Below are 18,498 nucleotides of genomic sequence, written 5' to 3' on the forward strand. Positions count from 1 at the left end.
GCTCATGATCCTCCTACTCTGCCATCTTTCCAGTCTCTAGTAGAGTGCTGGATTCCAAAGCAGTTGTCACAGAATTTTTTAAATAAGATTTTTACACTGCGTATAGTTTTTTCAGTAAGATATTTATTTCTTCTAAGTCAGTTGTGAATTATTTTTTCAGAATTATTGGAAGTAGCTGTTGACAGTATTTTCTTTAAAAAAACTTTTTATTTGAGGGCGCCTGGGTGACTCAGTCGTTGGGCATCTGCCTTCAGCTCAGGCCATGATCCCAGGGTCCTGGGATCGAGCCCTACATCGGGCTCCCTGCTCTATGGGGAGCCTGCTTCTCCCTCTCCCACTCCCCCTGCTTGTATTCCCTCTCTTGCTGTGTCTGTCTCTGTCAAATAAATAAAATCTTTAAAAAAAATAAAATAAAATAAAAAATAAGCTTTTTATTTGAAGGAACTTTAAATTTACAGAAGAGTTGCAAAGCTAGTGCAGAAAGTTCCTGTATACTCTTGTTTTCGTAATATTATCATCTCACAACCCATGGTGTATTTATGAACATTAGTATAAAACTGTTAACTAAACTACAGATTATATTTGCATTTCCCCAGTGTTTTCACTGATGGGTTCCTTCTGTCCCAAGTCCAGTCTAAACCACAGCACTGCATTTAGCTCTCACGTCTCTTTTGGTCTCCTCTACTTGGTGGAGAATTTTTTAGTCTTTCCTTGTGTCTCATGAGTTGACACTTTTTTAAAAAATTAGGGTGATCAGGTATTTTGTAGCATGTCTGTCAACTTTGATTTCTCTGATATTTTGTCATGATTAGACTGCGATTATGGGTTTGGGGGAAGAATTCCACATGGTGATATATACTTCCTTCTCATCATATAATATCAAAGAGTTGAGAATATCAACAGTACTTTTTTTTACTTGTGATAAACTTTAATCACTTGGTTAATGTATTATTTTCTTTTTAATCCCCATCTGGAATAATGTTTTCTTTCATAATACTGCTTATGTGCATCTTTTCTTGATGACTTTTGTGAAAGGTTTGTGTATTTTGTTGCATTTTTTTCAGAGAATCAATTTTGTCTTATTGATCTTCCCTATTGTATATTCCATTCTTACTTTTCTTTCCTTTCCTTCTTCTGGGAGACAAGAGTGTTTTTAGATTGGGCTGAAATGCACATAGAATCTTTGGTGAGGGGGAATCTTCAAAATCTTTAACCAAAGTATTTTTTTTACTGTAATCTGTGGTATTCATTCAGTTGAGATATGAGTATATAGTATGGAGGTTGAGGAAGGGTTCCTAATGTGAGACAATATTTAGAATTCTGGATATTTAAAAATTGTTTCTATGTGATAATCTCAGTTAAAGGAAATGAAGACATTAATAATTTACTTAGCTTATTGTAGCTTATTTTAATTACTTAGAGCTCCGTTAATTTTTAAAGATATTTAAGAATAACAATAAGAAATATTAGTTGCATAACTGCCCATATATCCTACTGCAAATAATGAAATTTATTTACAAAAATAATGAAATTTATTTTTTTAAATGAGCAATTAGGAGTAAGAAGTAAAATAAAATGAAAATTGATTGAAAGTTAAAAGTTTACCAAATACCAGCATGGAGTAATTTATTCCCCAGGGAATATCTTTACACACTTCTGTGTTTTAGCTGCTAACTATTTTTACTTTGATGCCGAAAGAATTTTGTCTAAATCAAGTTACTAAAAGAGAGTGTTAACAATACCCATTTTATATTACTGTTGTTAAGATGAAATGAGATGATTTGTATAAAGTATTTACTACAGTGCCTGAGGCATAATAAGATACAATAAGTGTCAGTAAAATTAACATCCAAGTGAAAACTTTTTATAATAACTCCCTAAAGCAATCCAACTTATGTAGATATTCTTCTTTAAACAGGTTCTTATGTAAAGCTTGTCAAGACAGCTTAACCTTTTACAACTTGCTAATGAATGCAGATAACTTATATCTATTATTCTTCAAATCTGTAATATATATATTTTTAAGATTTTATTTATTTGATAGAGACAGAGACAGAGAAAGGCAGAGAGAGACAGAGGGCAAGATAGCACAAGCAGGGGGAGCAGCAGAGGGAGAGGGAGAAGCAGACTCCAGCTGAGCAGGGAGCCTAATGCAGGGCTCGATCCCAGGAACCTGGGATCATGACCTCTGGGATCTTGACCTGAGCTGAAGGCAGATGCTTAACCAACTGAGCCACCCAGTCACCTCAGATTTGTAATGTATTTATCAGGTTGAAATGCCTTTTGGATCAATTTTTTTCTCACTCTTGGAAGTTAATACTGTTTTACTTCCCAAATTCTTGACAAAATATTCATAGATATATTCAGAAAAATGATTCTCAGCCTTCATGGTCTTACTCTTTCTTGATTCCTTGACCCCTACCTCCTTTTAAATTTTAAGCAACCCTATCTGAATCATTTGTATAAACAACAGACATGTTGGTAATCAGGGCATTCTGATTTCCTTCACATACTCTGTTTCCTGAGTAAATTACTTCATTGGATTCCTTACCTGTAAAATAGGGAAGGTTGGATCAGCTGACTTCGGAGGCCCCTTTCAACTTGGAATTTCTGTTTTCCGATACCTGGTTTTATATGAGGTCTAATTAGATTTAGACTGTCAAGTAGGATGATGAGAAGCATGATAATAAATATTCTGTGACAAGAGACTGGTAAATTGCTGAGAGCACAAGGAAACATAGTTTGAAAAAAAATGAGTGGAACTGAAGAGAAGATTATACAGTGAAAAGACTTCAGAGTAGACAGTAATAACGAGCAAGCAATCCTTGACTGATAGAACTGTAGTTTTTTCCTGCTTAGATGGCTCTCAGTGCTAAAATTATTTAATGTAGTTTGAAGGTTATTTTTAGCACAATGGCCAAGAGTTGCTAAAAGAAAAGAACATGTGTCTTTCTTAATTCTTACATACTTAGTATATTGTTTGCACTTAGATATTCAACATTTATTAAGTACTGGTACTTTAAAACTGTGTTCCAGCAGCTGTCTACATTTCATTTTAGCCCTATGATTCTTAAGCACTGTCCTTTAGCTAAAATGCTTGCTTCTACTGCATAGGTAGTTATCTGATACTAAGGGGATAGCTATTTTGCTACAATTTGGGTTAGATAATCTCTACCTCAGTTAATTTTATAATGATCATAATTTTTTTTAACAAAAGTAATGTACTTTCTCCCTCTTTCAGCTGTGTAGTCTTAAACTCATCAGTAGATGAATTAATTTGGTTGGCACCATTAAAGAAAAGATGACTCCCTAATGTAAGTTTGGTTATGTGAAGGTGTATTAGGTGTATTTTATGCTATACCACCACCCATATCTCTAGGAATTTTTGCATATGATAGTACATAGAACTATCTTACATTTCCTTATTTTAAGAGAAATGTATGTATAGATCATAAAGATTCCCCAACCCCAAGGTACTTTCTTGGAAGATTTCAGAAAATTGAAAAATTTACTTCTTTAAAGGAGTAAAGTAATCTGTCAGGCTAATGGAGGATTTTTCCTTGTGAAATCAGTATCTTCCACTAAGTGAAAATTCTTATGGAGCATGAATGCTGAAATACTTGGTAAACTGTAGTTAGGATTTCATGACTTTTGGAGAAAAGTTGTAATTGGATGCAGTGGGATTTCTGCAGGAAGGACAAGAAGAAGGTCTAAAGAACACAGACAGAAAACAGCAATCTAAAATGATGTAAAGGGAGAAAAGGAGGAGCTCATGGCTTAAAGATCATGCATCGTCTGCTTTTAAGATGTAAACTAGGACTGGTCTCTTTTTGCTTAATCGTGTTCTTATAAAAGATGGCTTCTCTTGAGATATGTAAACACTATAGGAATAATCCCAGTTTCATGCGTTTTGAAAAAAAGTGTTTTATAGAAATACTAGATTTACAAGTGGAATGTAGGTTGTAAATTTTTTTTTGTTAAGAGATTCAATGAAACAATGGTTAAAAATTTTTTTCATGATAACACAAAATCTGTACACACAAAATGTAATTGATAATCCTTAAATAAAGGTATTCCTCTTATATAAGGAAGAAAACACCTGGTGTAACCATAGATTGTATATCTGCATATTTTTCAGTGTTTAGTTCACTTGGAAGGATAAATTTTATTCATATGCTAACTTACCTATCTTTTATATTAATATAGTAGACTTGCCAACTGGACTTTCAGTGCAGTAACAACCTAAAGTTGTTTATAATTTTAATAAATAAAAATTGTAACTTCATGTATCTAAATGTCACAGTGTAAGATTTGAATATTTTCAGTGATATATAAAAAGGCAAGCATAACCAAATAATTGGAAACATAAATATTGTGGTATAAATTTTCTGCAAGAATTTTAGTTTTACTTTAAAATTAAAATTGGAGGGGTGCCTGGGTGGCTCCATCCGTTAAGCTTCCGACTCTAGATTTTGGCTCAGGTCATGATCTCAGGGTCATGGGATCGAGCCTCATGTGGGGCTCCGTGTTCAGTGTGAAGTCTGCTTGAGAGTCTCTCTCCCCCTTTCCCTGCCCTCCCCTGCACATGTTCCCCCTCCTTTTCTCAAATAATAAATAAATCTTTAAAATTAAAACTGGATATATGAAATTATAAAAACAAATGAATAGATATATTTTTAAATGCTGGTAAAAGGAATTGCTTATTGAAAAGCCTGAGTTTTTAATGTTAAAAGGATTCAAAATTGCGTTTCTTTTCTCCAGTAATTCTGTAGTTAACTTTCTAATGTTAAGTACTGTTTGAACAAAAGTAAAAATTAAAATGAAATTCTTTCTTCCCCTTTGAATTTGGAACACTGTAACATAGGCTGCTATGGCTGATCTGTGTTTTCTCTGATATATCTGTGTGTTTGTTATTCTATTTCTAAATTGTGTAGATGTTGGAGATTTCATTGAGGAAAAATACAGTCTTAGATAAAGATAAAATCTAACTTAGTAGTCTTTATTCTTTTGTATCTCTCAATTCCTGAGAGATATGTTTTAAAATTTCCCAGCTCATTTTTAGATTTATTAACTTTTTTCCTTGCAGTTGTTCTTTTTTGTTTCATACCTCTGTTGGGTTGTCATCTTCATGGTTATTTTTATTGTAATGTATTTTTGTCCATCTTGTACTTTTTCTTTATTGTGGCACATATTAATATTGTTATATCAGTTTTCTTTGTACTTTTGGGGGCTTTGGTGTGTGTGTGTGTTTAACTTTTTTAGTGTAAAATACAAGATACAGAAAACTGTACAATGCAATTGTACAACACAATTGTACAGCCTAATGAATTATTATAAGGTGAATATTCTTGTTACTACCATCCGAGTCAAGTAATAGAACCGTGCCAGCCACCCCTGAAACCTTTGAATGTGTCCCATCCCTTCCCTTTCTCCAAAAGTTTACCACTATCCTGACTCTCAAGGTAATTCCTTTCTTCTTTTTCTTATGGTTTTATCACCCACATGTATATTCCGAGACTCTCTAAGAGTTTAGTCTTGTCCATCCAAAAGAACTTTAAATGTCTTTTAAGTCTTTTAATCAGCAAGTTGCTTTTGCACTCTTTTCTTCCCCCCTTGTACTTGATGAACCCTGGCCATTTGATCTTTTAGACTTCCCCATTGTCTGGATTTTGCTGATTGCATGAGGCACATTTAAATATGTTCCTTTGTCCTCTGTATTTCCTGCAAATTGGCAGACCAGAGGCTTACTCAGACTCATTGGTTCCCTCCGGCAAGACTATAGATATTCTTCCATAGTGTCTGTTTTTTCACTTTTTTGGATGTAAGCAGCCACTGATATTGAACACCGACATCTTTTTGTTTATTGAAGTTTGTAAAACTGTCACTTTAATTCTGTCATTTTGTTTTCATTTTTACCTGGAATAATCTTATAAAGACATGCTTCCCTCTCCTCTACTATTTGGTTACCCAATGGTAAAAGGTCATGTAGGGAGGATAAAATAACTGCTTGTTTCTTTCCTTTACTCACTTGTCAAGGTAATTAATTGGTTTGCTGTGATCCTCAGAAAGTGACCAATTAGCTTTTTTTTTCCATTATATTGTGATGAACTTATAGACCTAAATACATTTGATTCATTTCTCTTCATTGTTTTATTAAAGTTTAAATTGCCTCTCTTTGGTTAGTTGGTCTTTTTGATATGACCCTAGTCATCCTTGCTATCTTCCTTGCTATCTAGTGTGTCAGGATGTTCCAGACTTATCTTGTACATTTTCTTCCCCAGACCTTGTAATTAGCTACTCAATGAAAAACTTAGTTTTATTTTTTAATTTTTTTTAAAGATTTTATTTATTTATTTATTTGAGAGAGAGAACATGTGAGAGAGAGCACAAGCAGGGGCAGCAGGCAGAGGGAGAAGCGGGCTCCCCACTGAGCAGGGAGCCCGATGTGGGACTCAGTCCGAGGACCCTGGGATCATGACCTGAGCCGAAGGCAGACGCTTAACGACTGAGCCACCCAGGTGCCCCCCCCCCCTTTTTTTTAAACTTAGTTTTAAATACACAAGTGACACATAGATGCATTCTTGAAAAACTTGGAATGAACTAGATTCTTCCCTCAGTCTTCCTCTACCTAGAGGTAATCCCTGTTACTATTTGGTTAACTATCTTTACAAACCGTTTCCTGTGAATTTTTATATTTACATACAGAAATAAGTACAATATAGAGATCGTTTTTCATGTGATTTTTTTCTAGCTTTTGACAGTCATAAATGATACTTATACTTTTTTTATTCAATTATATATCTTGATAACTTTTTTGTTAGTACATAGTGCATTCTTTTTAAACTGCTACTTAATATTTGATATGGTGGTGCCTGGGTGGCTCAGTCATTGAGCGTCTGCCTTCGGCTCAGGTCATGATCCCAGGGCCCTGGGATCGAGCCGCACGTTGGGCTCCCTTCTCCGTGGGAGCCTGCTTCTCCCTCTCCCATTCCCCCTGCTTGTGTTCCCTCTCTCGCTGTGTCTCTCTCTGTCAAATAAATAAATAAAAATCTTTAAAAAAAAATATTTGATATGGTTCCACCTCATTTTATTAAATTCTTCTCATGAGTGTATTAGGTTGTTTCCAGTTTTTCCACTAATACAACTCTTGCTTTTTCTGTGCACAAAATGCAGGTGTTTGTTTGGAGTCACAGAGTAGGTGCGTTTAGAGTTTTGCCAGTTTGCCCTCTGAAGTGCTTGTTCTTCCACAAGCAGAGTCTGTTTCTCGACCACTCAGCAATCTTGCTCTTATGAAGTCTTGCCACTCTGAAGGGAAAACATTCCCTTGATTTCCCTGTGCCTTCTGGCGTGGAAGCAGGGGAGAGTAGGAGTGTTCTCCGGTGAGGGCTGCAGCAAGTGGTCTGGCTGCAGAGGTTTCCCTTCTGTCGGGCTCAGCTGCCTCACGCACCGCCTACAGTTCCAGCAGGGACGCGGACACAGCTGCTGCTCATTGCCTCGCTGCACAGCCTGGCTTGTGTTCCTGGTGACCTCGCTGCTTTTCTCATCCTTTGTGCGCCATCCAGCTTTCAGGCTCGGCCACTTCTCGGCCTGTCTTCCTCCACTCTCTTCCCACCCTCTCCTTGTAACATTCTCTTGTGCGGTTTGGTGTGTAGTTTTATTTTCCTACATTACTCAGTCTTCTTTCCATCTTTTTTTCAATTTCTGTAAGTCCGAGGGCTATTTCCAACAATGGGGTGTTGAAAAGTATCCTTCCTGTCATTTCTCAGGTTTAGAGTGGGAGCAGGAGACTGCATTTAGTTTGCTGGAACCCTAGTCTCATTTTAAACATAAGGGTAAAGGAAGGTTTCACTAACAGATTAAGTTGTCCCTTGTCATATTTCAGTATCAGGGCTTTTCAGAGTTCCAGCCTAACTTTTGATGACTATCACAAATCTGGCCTGCTATTTGAGTTAAAAGCTCATTTAGTTTTCTTTAAAAGCCTTGATTTTAAAATCACAGTCAGTGATTGTGGTCTCTTTTGGTCTCTTGCTTTATTCTCCTCTATAATGTATTAAAAATGGTTCCATTTTGCTCCTATCAGGACTTAAAATAATAGGTGTTTATTGTTTACTCAGGTACCAGGGACTGTGTTACAGGCTTTCTTGGATTATGCTTAATCTTTACCACATCCTTGCATCCATGAGGTTTAGGTACTTTTATTATCCCCACTTTACAGATGAGGAAATCTGAGTACTAAGAGGTTAAGAAATGCTTGTCCAAGGTGACAATTAATGCAGCCAGAACTCAAACCCAGGCAGTCAGACTCCAAAATCTTGGCCTTAAGGTCTATGCTTAATATTCCTATTAGTCTCCGTCATCCCAGCTGAGTGGTTTCATTATATTGGCAATTTCATTATGATTGCTCTAGGCATTTTCCACACAGTCCTGTTAGGATCAAATAATAAGCCATATTTCTAAAATTCTTCATATTCTTTTCTCAAGGTTTATCTCTTGGGACCACTGTTCTTAGATGAAACTGAGTTTATTCAGATGACCAGTTTAGTCAGTGCTTTTGTATATTACTAACAGCATCATTCCACAGCTTATTTTCATTATCTGGCAGCCTAATACAAATGCTGTATATTTATAATGTTTTTGTGCAGTTATAAAAATTTGTGGTGATCTTAAAGATTGAATAATTATGCCTCAGAATTTCTGTGTTCAGTTGTTACCTTTTTAGGGAGGACAACTTAGTTACTAAACACTGGGACTATCAGTGTTTCTTCTAGACGGTATGTTGCCTGATTCCAGTTTATCTGGGCCTTTTGGGATCAGAAACAAATGGCAGGAGTGTTGGGAGTATCAGTAGTGGAAGTTTTCCTGGTGCTGAGCAAGGAGAATAGGATTTGGTCATGAAAAGAATTCTGGCTAACCTGATTTTCCAAATATTCAGATGTTTCTCATTCTTGACTGATTTTTATTTGATCCTAGGCAAAGTTAAAAGGAAAAAAAAAAAAAAAAAAACAGTGTGTTTCAAATAGATAAGATCGGTTAGATCATTATTTTACCAGATTTAATTTGTGTTTAGGAAGGAACTAATGGAAGGTGAGTAGAGGAAATGTGCTCACTCTATGTGACCTTAGAGAAACTCATTGTTTTTATTAGTAATATCAAAATGTAGACTTAGTATCTGAGATTCTATGACTGACAGAATTACTGTACCCATATTAATTCATGTACAAAAAACGTTTCCTGGACTATCCAGATAATTGAAACATGAAAAAGGATTAGCAGCATGATACGGAGACAGGGAGGGACAGTGCTAGGAAGTCTATATCCTACTATAAAGAACAAGAAGCTTTTACAATGGAATGATGATAATATATTTCCTGTTGCTCTCTTTGTAAAATAATCATTAATTCAGAGAAAAAAAAAAACATTTTAAAGTGAGGTGAAAGATTGCCAAAAGGAAGGTAAATGACTGCATAATGGTTTGATTAGAGCATTAGTACTGGAGTCAGAAATTCCCAACTTGGGGCCAGGCTGGCTTTAGGCAAACTATTTTTTTTTATTTCATTTTCCTCTTTCTGTAATTAGAAAGCCTGATACTCAGGTACATTTCTTATAGTGATTAAAACTTGCATTACACATAGTGCCTTGGCTAAGTAGGAACTTACCAAATGTCACATGAATAATTGAGATGATTTTAGATTCCTTACAAAAACATATCTCACTAAATTTCTAAAAAGAAAAATACCTTTGTGTTTGAATGGAAAGCAACTCAGTGGCTCTAGCAGATCTCTTAAAGAACAACAGCTATTAGTCCCTTCAGTGAGTGATAATATATAAAGTGTACCTTTGAGGAATGTGTACTCTCAGATCACTATTGGCATCCTTGTAATGGTTCAGACTGAATTCTCAGAACAAATCGTCTAATAATAGAGTTTGTGGTAAGTGAAATTCAGATATTCTTAACCAGCATAATTAAAGTCTTAATGGGCTCATGTCTACTCTAAAATTAAAGAAGTATCATTTTAGTGTCAATGTAATCAAATGTATCAATGTAACAATCAAAGCTTTTATTGAAATGACATCTGATGAGTACATTAACTATCATAACAAATGTTAATTCAGCTGTGATATGAAAAAATTTATTTTTAAGCATCAAGCATGCATTGACCTTTAAAATGCTTTATAATATGATTAGAATAAGCAGCCATATTTTGGCATACTATGGTATTTTTCCACAGATAATTTGTATTCTCAATATTTTTTTGTTATATCTTGTTTTAGTGATCGTGGTGGAGAAGACCCAAACCAGAAAGTAATCCATGGGGTTATTAACTCCTTTGTTCATGTTGAACAGTATAAGAAAAAATTCCCCTTAAAGGTAAAAAGCCTCCTTTAAAAACATAATCAGACCTTTAATTTCTTAAACTACTTGTTCTAATTTTTTAAATATGATTTTATTTTATTTATTTTTAATTTTTAATTTATTATTATTTTTTATTAAATATGATTTTAATTGTTTTTTTTTAGTTTTATCAGGAAATCTTTGAGTCTCCCTTTCTGACTGAAACAGGAGAGTATTACAAACAAGAAGCTTCAAATTTATTACAAGAATCAAACTGCTCACAGTATATGGAAAAGGTAAGAAAGAACATATTATGTTAAATGCATCATCTGTTATATATCAGGCCTGGTTTTATTTAACATTTGTTTTCTTAGTTAATATACTTTTTTGGTGGAAAAAGGGTTTTTTTTGTTTGATCATTACTCTGAGTTATAGTTAATGTACAGTACCTATTGATAGATCATTGTTCTTGCTGTGGCATTCTCCATGAGGAAAAATTCTATCCAGTTTTCATCATGGTTGTTGCTTCTTGATAAATCCTGATTGCTTGATTTGCTTGTCTTTAAAATTAATATTCACATTCTTGGCAAAAGAATAAATTATATTTGTGGTTAGTAGATGTTTGAGGAATAGGATAAGCATAGAAGCTAGGTGTTTGGGTTTTTATCTTTTCCTTCTTTAAAATGGAAGGGAAAATATAATAATTCTAGATACTTGGATAGGTTACTCTTTTGGTCTGTTCAGTTTTTGGAAGACTGAGAAAAAACTCCACAAGAAATTTTAATTAATCCTTAAACCAACACATATTGATTACTATTTTTAAAATTCCATGTATACTTTTTTTTAGTAAAGGAATAGTCGTGTTACAAAGTCAGTCATTATATAAGATGTATTAAATTTTTAGCCAGGTTTTTTCATTTGCAGTATTGAATTCCAAGCATTTTATTATCCGATGATTTTTGTTAGTTTGTTTCGTGAAGAAGATAATGTGTTGCAAGTGGAATAGCTGTAGAGTGGCCTCCATAGATCACAGGTCATGAAATACCAGTACATTGTTATAAATTCCACAAAGCCCGGGTCTGGAAGTCTGAGTTGTTCAATTCTCTTCCTGCTATTGTCACTGATTAGCTCTAGGACCTCAAGTAAGCCTTCTAGGACATTTTTCTCCATCTATTAAGTACAGGTTACACCAAGTCAGTGGCTCTTAGCTTTAAGCCCTTTATGCTTCTTAAACTCTCGTTAAAGGTTCTAGATCCAATCCTGAAAAGTGCGCACGGATTATCAGTGATACATATACTCCTTGTTATATTTGGCTCTAAAAAGAGGCCCTTGACAAAAATATTGTATGTTCCACTTATATAGAGCCATACACTGTCTAGAATATGGAATATCTACAATAGGTAAATTCATAGAGACAGAAAGTAGATGAGAAGTTATTGGGAGGAGAGAATGAGGAATTATTTTGTAATGGTTACAGAGTTTTTGTTGGGTGTGATGAAAAAGTTTTAGAAATAGACAGTTGCACAACATTGTGAGTGTAATTAATGCCACTGAATCGCACACTCAAAAATGGTTAAAATGGCATATTTTATGTTACATATATTTTACCACAATTTTGAAAACACTAATAATATAATATACCCCAAACCATTGAATTATATTTTTAAGTGGGTAAATCATATGATAAGTAAATTATATCTCAAACTGTTAAAATGAGGGCCATTGGAAATTATGTTTGGGAAGTAGCATTTATAAGATTAGCTCATTTAATTAACAGACTAATGTAGCCTTCCTGCTTCTCTTTCTCTATTTTACCTGTAGTTTTGGCCTTTTCTCCCCAGCTGTAAGTGGTTTTATAACTCTTTGAAGCCCCTCATTGAGACACTCCACTCTTGTCTACCTTTCTTTTGATGTGCACCCCTCCCCTGCCATTATCATTAATTTTTTTCCTTTTCTCATCCTCCCTCACCTCCTGACTCTAATTCCTGTTGCATTTAGTTAATCCATAAACATTAAAGTTACAGTACGCTATAATGACTAATAGGCATAATCCTTTTAAGGGATAGTTTTCTTTTAAAAGAAAAACTTTTTGACAAAAATGACTTTCTTAGTTGGTTAAATATGCACTGAACATCTTTTAGTCCAGATACCTTCTTGCCTACTTTTGCTTTCTGTGACTTTGCCCTAGACTTCTGGCTCCACCAGGGAGCATAGTAGGTTCCTCATTTTCATCAAAAGGTATCTGAGAGGTATCCAGGAATGATGTGTTATTTCCCCTCTCAACATCACCTTACTTCCCAGTATTACGTTCTTATGTCCAGGCAAAGTCAGCAGTACTCTCCAAAGGCTTAACTGTATATAGTTCTCTGGGACCAGTTAAGTTCAGAAACTCTAGTTATAGCTTCATATAGTAGAATGTTTTCGAAGTCTAAACATTTGTGTGTGTATGTGCTATGCTAGCGTGATTTTAATTGCGAATGTAGTTTTGTTTTGAGGTAGAAATTAGCCAGATTCTCTAGCTTTTATCTTTATTAGCTGGTTCTTGTTAATATTAATCAGTGTATTGTTGGTAGCCCAGTGTTTCTTATATAGAATAAGCTTTACTAAAGCTCTTGATTGACATATTTAAGTATGACTAAATATAATTGACTTTGAAAAATTTTAATGAAATCTTTAATTTGGTAATTATCATGTATATTACTGATAACATTTACTTTTTATAAGAAGAGGGACCAACATAAAATAATTAGGTTAATCTACTTGATCCAATTGGTGTAAACTATTTTTTAGTTTGATAGTTAAATATTCATAAAGTGACCACCTGTTCTGGTTTTTAATAATTTTTACTCACTTTTCCTGTTGCATGTTAGATTTCCCATATAATAGGATGATCAGGGTCAGTAAATGAAGACAAAATGCAGACCACTTAACTTTAGTTCGTGTTCATAAGATTTTGGTAAAATGTAGGTGATAGCTAATAGCCTAAATAAAAATTTGAAATGATTTATGGAATGTGGGTTTAAATTGGTTATGTAATCCTTATTTGTTACCTGGCCATCTTTAATTGAGCCATTAAAATTAGGCTACCTAAGTTACTTACTGATATTACAGTTTTTCCTCATAGTAGGTCATGACTGTAAGAATATATTTCTAAAGGTTCTAGGTAGATTAAAAGATGAAGAAATTCGATGTCGAAAATACTTGCATCCAAGTTCATATACTAAAGTGATTCATGAATGTCAGCAACGAATGGTAGCAGACCACTTACAGTTCTTACATGCAGAATGTCATAATATCATCCGACAAGAGAAAAAAAATGGTAAGTGATATGAAACAGTGAATGTGAATAGAAATTAAATTATAAACCCACTTTCTACATCATCTCCAAGCCTCCTTAGATTTCAGACATTTTTAGTAATAATCTAAAATATTTGATATGCCTTTTTACCAATTCTTAATAAAAAAGACTATTTTGGAAAGGTATGTTTTCCAAGTCAAAAGAAAAACTAGGAAAAGGTGTTTGCACATTTTTACATATCACAAGGGCTAATTTCCTTAATACATTAAGAGTTTCTAATAAACAGCAGGAAAAAAAGCAAAGATGAAAAGGAAATATAAATAGATTTTAAGTATATGCAGATGCTCAGTCTCATTCAAAATAGAAGAAAATACAAAATAAAGATATAATGAGATACTAATAATAAGCAATAAAAAATGGAATTTTTTTAAAGATTTTATTTATTTATTAGAGAGAGAGAGAGCACAAGCAGGGGGAGTGGCAGGCAGAGGGAGAAGCAGACTCCCCACTGAGCAAGGAGCCCGATGTGGGGCTCTACCCCAAGACCCTGGGATCATGACCTGAGCCGAAGGCAGGCGCTTAACCGACTGAGCCACCCAGGCGTCCCAAAATGGAATTTTTTTTAAAGGAGAAAATAGCACTAAAAATTTTCAAATAACAGGGAATAAACATAACAAGATATGTGCCAGACCCACACAGGAAATGAAACATTGTTGAAAGCAACATTGATTTATAGATCCAGGAGAATCTACTCAAAACTGCAGTGGTTTTTTTGGTTTGTTGTTTGTTTTAATTGTGAAAGTTAAACTCTTAGACTAAGAAAAGTCAAGACAGTCTTGAAGACCGTCATGGGAAGACTTTGCAGGATAGCATGACTTATGATAAAACCACAGTAATTAGGACAATGAGACATTGGTGCGAGGGTAAACAAATAGACCAATGGAATAAAATAGCCTACAAATAACCCATGCATACATAGATACTTGATTTAAGACCAAGGTGACATAGTAGAGCAGTAGGTGAAAGACAGTCTTTTTAACACACAGTGCTGAGTCCATTGGATATTCACTTGGGAAGAAGTAAAGTTTGATCTCTACCTCAGATACCGTATACAGATTCAGTCAATACATTGTAGGCTTTTGACCTACATGTAAAACAGTAGCACTTCAAGAAGATAATATAGGAGAATAACTTCATGACCTTGAAGTAAGGAAAGATATTTTTAAATGAGACACAAAAAACACTAACCACAAAGGAAAGATTGATCAAGTGGACTGCATTTAAAAAAAACCTTTGGATCATTAAAAGACCATTAAGAGCATCAAAAGACAATCATAGGGTAATATATTTGCAATCACTGAAAAAGGTTTATGTCCAAAATACAAAACAGTCAAGAAATTTGAACAGGTACTGCAGAGTAGAGGATATCCAAGTGGCCAGTAAACATATACAGAGGCCCTCAATCTTATTAAAATAGAGGAATGCAAATTAAAATCCACACTAAGATACCAGTACTCACATTTTGATACAAAATTTAAAAGACCATTACAGGGGAGGGGAGTGGGGGATGGGTTAGCCCTGTGATGGGTATTGAGGGCATGTACTGCATGGAGCACTGGGTGTTATACGAAAACAATGAATCATGGATCACCACATCAAAAACTGATGTATGGTGATTAACATAACATAATAAAATTTTAAAAAATACTAGGGTAAAACTGGAGAGATTGTTGAAATTTAGATAGTGTTGAATAAAGCAAGAGATTCTGGGGGAAAAAAAAATTAAAAGACCAAATATAGTAAGGTTGGGAAGTGTGTAGAGGAGCGAGAATTTGTTATATACCCTGGGCTCGGAGTATAAATTGATGCAACTACTTTGAAAAACTGACATTGACTCTTAAGGCTGAATGTATGCATATCTTCTGATCCAGCCCTTCCAATCCCAGATATATAATCCCCTGCCCAAACTGCATGCAAATATATACAAAAAGGTAAAAGAATGTTCATAGCAGCATTACTTGTATTAGCTCCAAACCAGAAATAACTCAAATGTCCAATAACAGTAGAATAAAGTGCAGTATACTCCTATAATGGAATATTATTAGAACAATTACAATTACAGCTACATACAAAATGTAGATGAGCCTTATAAACATGTTGAACGAAAGAAACCAAACATGAAGGAATTGTATGATTCCATTTTTATTAATAGTTCAAAACAGGCAAAACTAATCTGAGGGTTGGTAGTCATGATAGTGGTTACCTTTGCAGAAAAGCAAGAGGAATAGTGATTGGGAGGAGGTATGAAGGGAACTTCTAGGTGTAGGGAATGTCTGTTTCTTACCCTGGGGGGTGATGTCATGGGTGTGTATGTGTTCACGTGTGATAATTCATTGAGATATATACTTATGGTTTGTACACTTTTTGTATATGTGTTATATTTCAATAAAAAGTTTAAAATAAAAAGCACTGCACTGAGACATCATTTTCAATGGGAAAGATCAAAACGTTGATAACACGTTGTTGGCAAGGGAACTTCCTGCTATTGGGAGCTGTGTTATAAGGATCTGTCTATAAGATGAAGCTCTGACACAATAGTCCCACTTCCAGGGATTTATACTACAGATATTCTTGCCCATATACAGGGTTATTAATTGTAATATTGTAATATCAAGAGATTAGAAACAACCAAGTTTTCATCAATTTTTAAGAAATTATAATATAGCTATATAATGGGGGTGCTATGCAGTTGTAAAATAACCTTTATGTAATGATATAAAAAGATCTCTAAGTTAAAATGTTGTGTTCTGCAGTTGCAAATAATACATAAAATATGCTACATTATTTGTGTAAAAAGAGGCAGAGGGAAGACTATATGTATTTGTTTGAATGTGCATGAAACATCTTTGAACTGTTATTAACTACAATATTGCTTTCCTGTGGATGGTTGGGAGATGGGTGTAGGGGACTTTCTTTGCATTCTCTTGTAATTCTGCATTTTGAACCATGCATTACCAAATACATTAAAATATTTTTTGAACTCTTTGGAAATTTAATAATCAAATTTTTTTTTCTCTTCAGACATGGCAAATATGTATGTCTTACTTCGTGCTGTGTCCACTGGTTTACCTCATATGATTCAGGAGCTGCAAAATCATATCCATGATGAGGGCCTTAGAGCAACCAGTAATCTTACTCAGGAAAATGTGAGTTATATAAGGAACTGGATATTTTTCTCTTAATCAGATTATCATGGAGTTTTTCTTATGACTTTACTGTTTTAAACAATGACAGAAAAGTCCTACCATGATAACAAATGAAATATCTTTATTAAAATGTTTTAAACCTGTAGTTTGTTGGCCTCATTCTGGAATTGTCGTATTATTAGAAAATCATTGAATGAAATAGGCTTCTTCATAGTCATATTGATGTGTTCATTTAGCAGTTGTTAATTAACTGCTCACAGAAAAATATGTTTGCTGTTTCTAAATGATTGTGTTTCTATGTAATTGGCATTAATAGTTGTAGTGATAATGGTATTAATCAGTGGTAGTATAGGCAAGTTACAATTTGCTTTCTTTATATATGCTCTGAATTTGGTAGCCCAGGAAACAAATTTAAATTAAGAGTCTTCCCTAAATATATGCTTGCTACCCAAAATATCCAGCAGTGAACCTCATGTCTCTAATACTTATCTTTCTGAAGAGTTCCCTGCCGGTCAAATGACTATTTACAGCAAGGTGTCTTTCCTCTCAAAGTGTGTTACTATCATCAAATCTTGTTGGATGAACTTCTTTGTTATTACTTAGTGATGGCTTAACCAATAAGATAGACATGACATGAAATGTTACTTCTCTTCCTGAAGTAGAGCTTTGGCTCTTCATTTGCAATAATTTTTATATGGACATCATCATTCGGGAGCATTTGTTAAATGCTGATCACTTCAGTGATTTTATGTTCTGCCACAGTAATGCATTAAGTAAAACCATTAGTTTATATTATTAGTCTTTTAGGTTCAGGGTGTTGAATGATATTGGGCAAAGAGGCATAGGGTGCCGTGTCAAGGACGGGGGTGGAAGTGTAAGAGAATACATCTGTAGTAGACCCAAATAATTTTAGCTGACGTAGTTCCCTCCATTAAGTTCAAAAACTCACTTTTGCACTGCTAGATACTTCTTCCCTCTCAGATGTGGGGGAATTGTACTGCTTAATTCAGGGGGTCTCTGTTTTCACAGACTCTGGCTTTTTAACTCTTCTTTCTCTCTCAGCCTTCAGTAGCTTTGAAGGCAGTTTTTGTTTATATAATCCTCTATGAAAGTGATAGGCCTGGTAGTTCAGAGGCTGTATCTTGTTACCCTGAAGATATGGTATTCCAACACAGAGAGGAGTGTTTTTAGTGGGTTCTTCTGGCAGAAGAACTCCAGTCCTGCATTTCTCTGGTGTTGAATGACAAGCTAATTTCAATTTTAAAGTTATAGATTTTTAAGGCCATCTTAGCTAAAAACATTTTTGAGGGTTTGTGTGTGTGTGTGTGTGTGTGTGTGTGTGTGTGTGTGTGTAATATTAATTTGCTTGGGGAAAACTTTACACGTAATTAAACAATTTTTTAGTAAGCCTCATTTTATCCTTGAACTTCTTAAAATGTGATTTTGTACTTTGTATTTCACATTTTTAGATGCCAACACTATTTGTGGAGTCAGTTTTGGAAGTACATGGTAAATTTGTTCAACTTATCAACACTGTTTTAAATGGTGATCAGCACTTTATGAGTGCATTGGATAAGGTAACTTTTTAAAGTATATATATAATTTTCTTTATTTAATCACCATTCTTCAGGCAGTTTCAGAATTAGGGCTCCTAATTGATT

The 18,498-nt window shown here is 34.4% G+C and overlaps 1 protein-coding gene across 5 annotated transcripts in view; it reads left to right on the forward strand.

The window, feature by feature from the left end:
* Positions 1-18,498, forward strand: part of CUL2 (cullin 2) — a 105,196-nt gene that overhangs the window by 64,735 nt on the left and 21,963 nt on the right. For all 5 annotated transcript variants that reach the window (XM_032395635.1, XM_032395637.1, XM_032395640.1 and 2 more), the window contains exons 7-11: positions 10,273-10,369; positions 10,519-10,629; positions 13,490-13,652; positions 16,713-16,837; positions 18,307-18,414. In XM_032395635.1, coding sequence (XP_032251526.1) covers positions 10,273-10,369; positions 10,519-10,629; positions 13,490-13,652; positions 16,713-16,837; positions 18,307-18,414 — 604 coding nt within the window. The remainder of the gene's footprint in view (positions 1-10,272; positions 10,370-10,518; positions 10,630-13,489; positions 13,653-16,712; positions 16,838-18,306; positions 18,415-18,498) is intronic.

The sequence above is a fragment of the Phoca vitulina genome, unplaced genomic scaffold (assembly GCF_004348235.1).
Source record: "Phoca vitulina isolate PV1807 unplaced genomic scaffold, GSC_HSeal_1.0 scaffold86, whole genome shotgun sequence".
NCBI classification, from domain to species: Eukaryota; Metazoa; Chordata; class Mammalia; order Carnivora; family Phocidae; genus Phoca; species Phoca vitulina.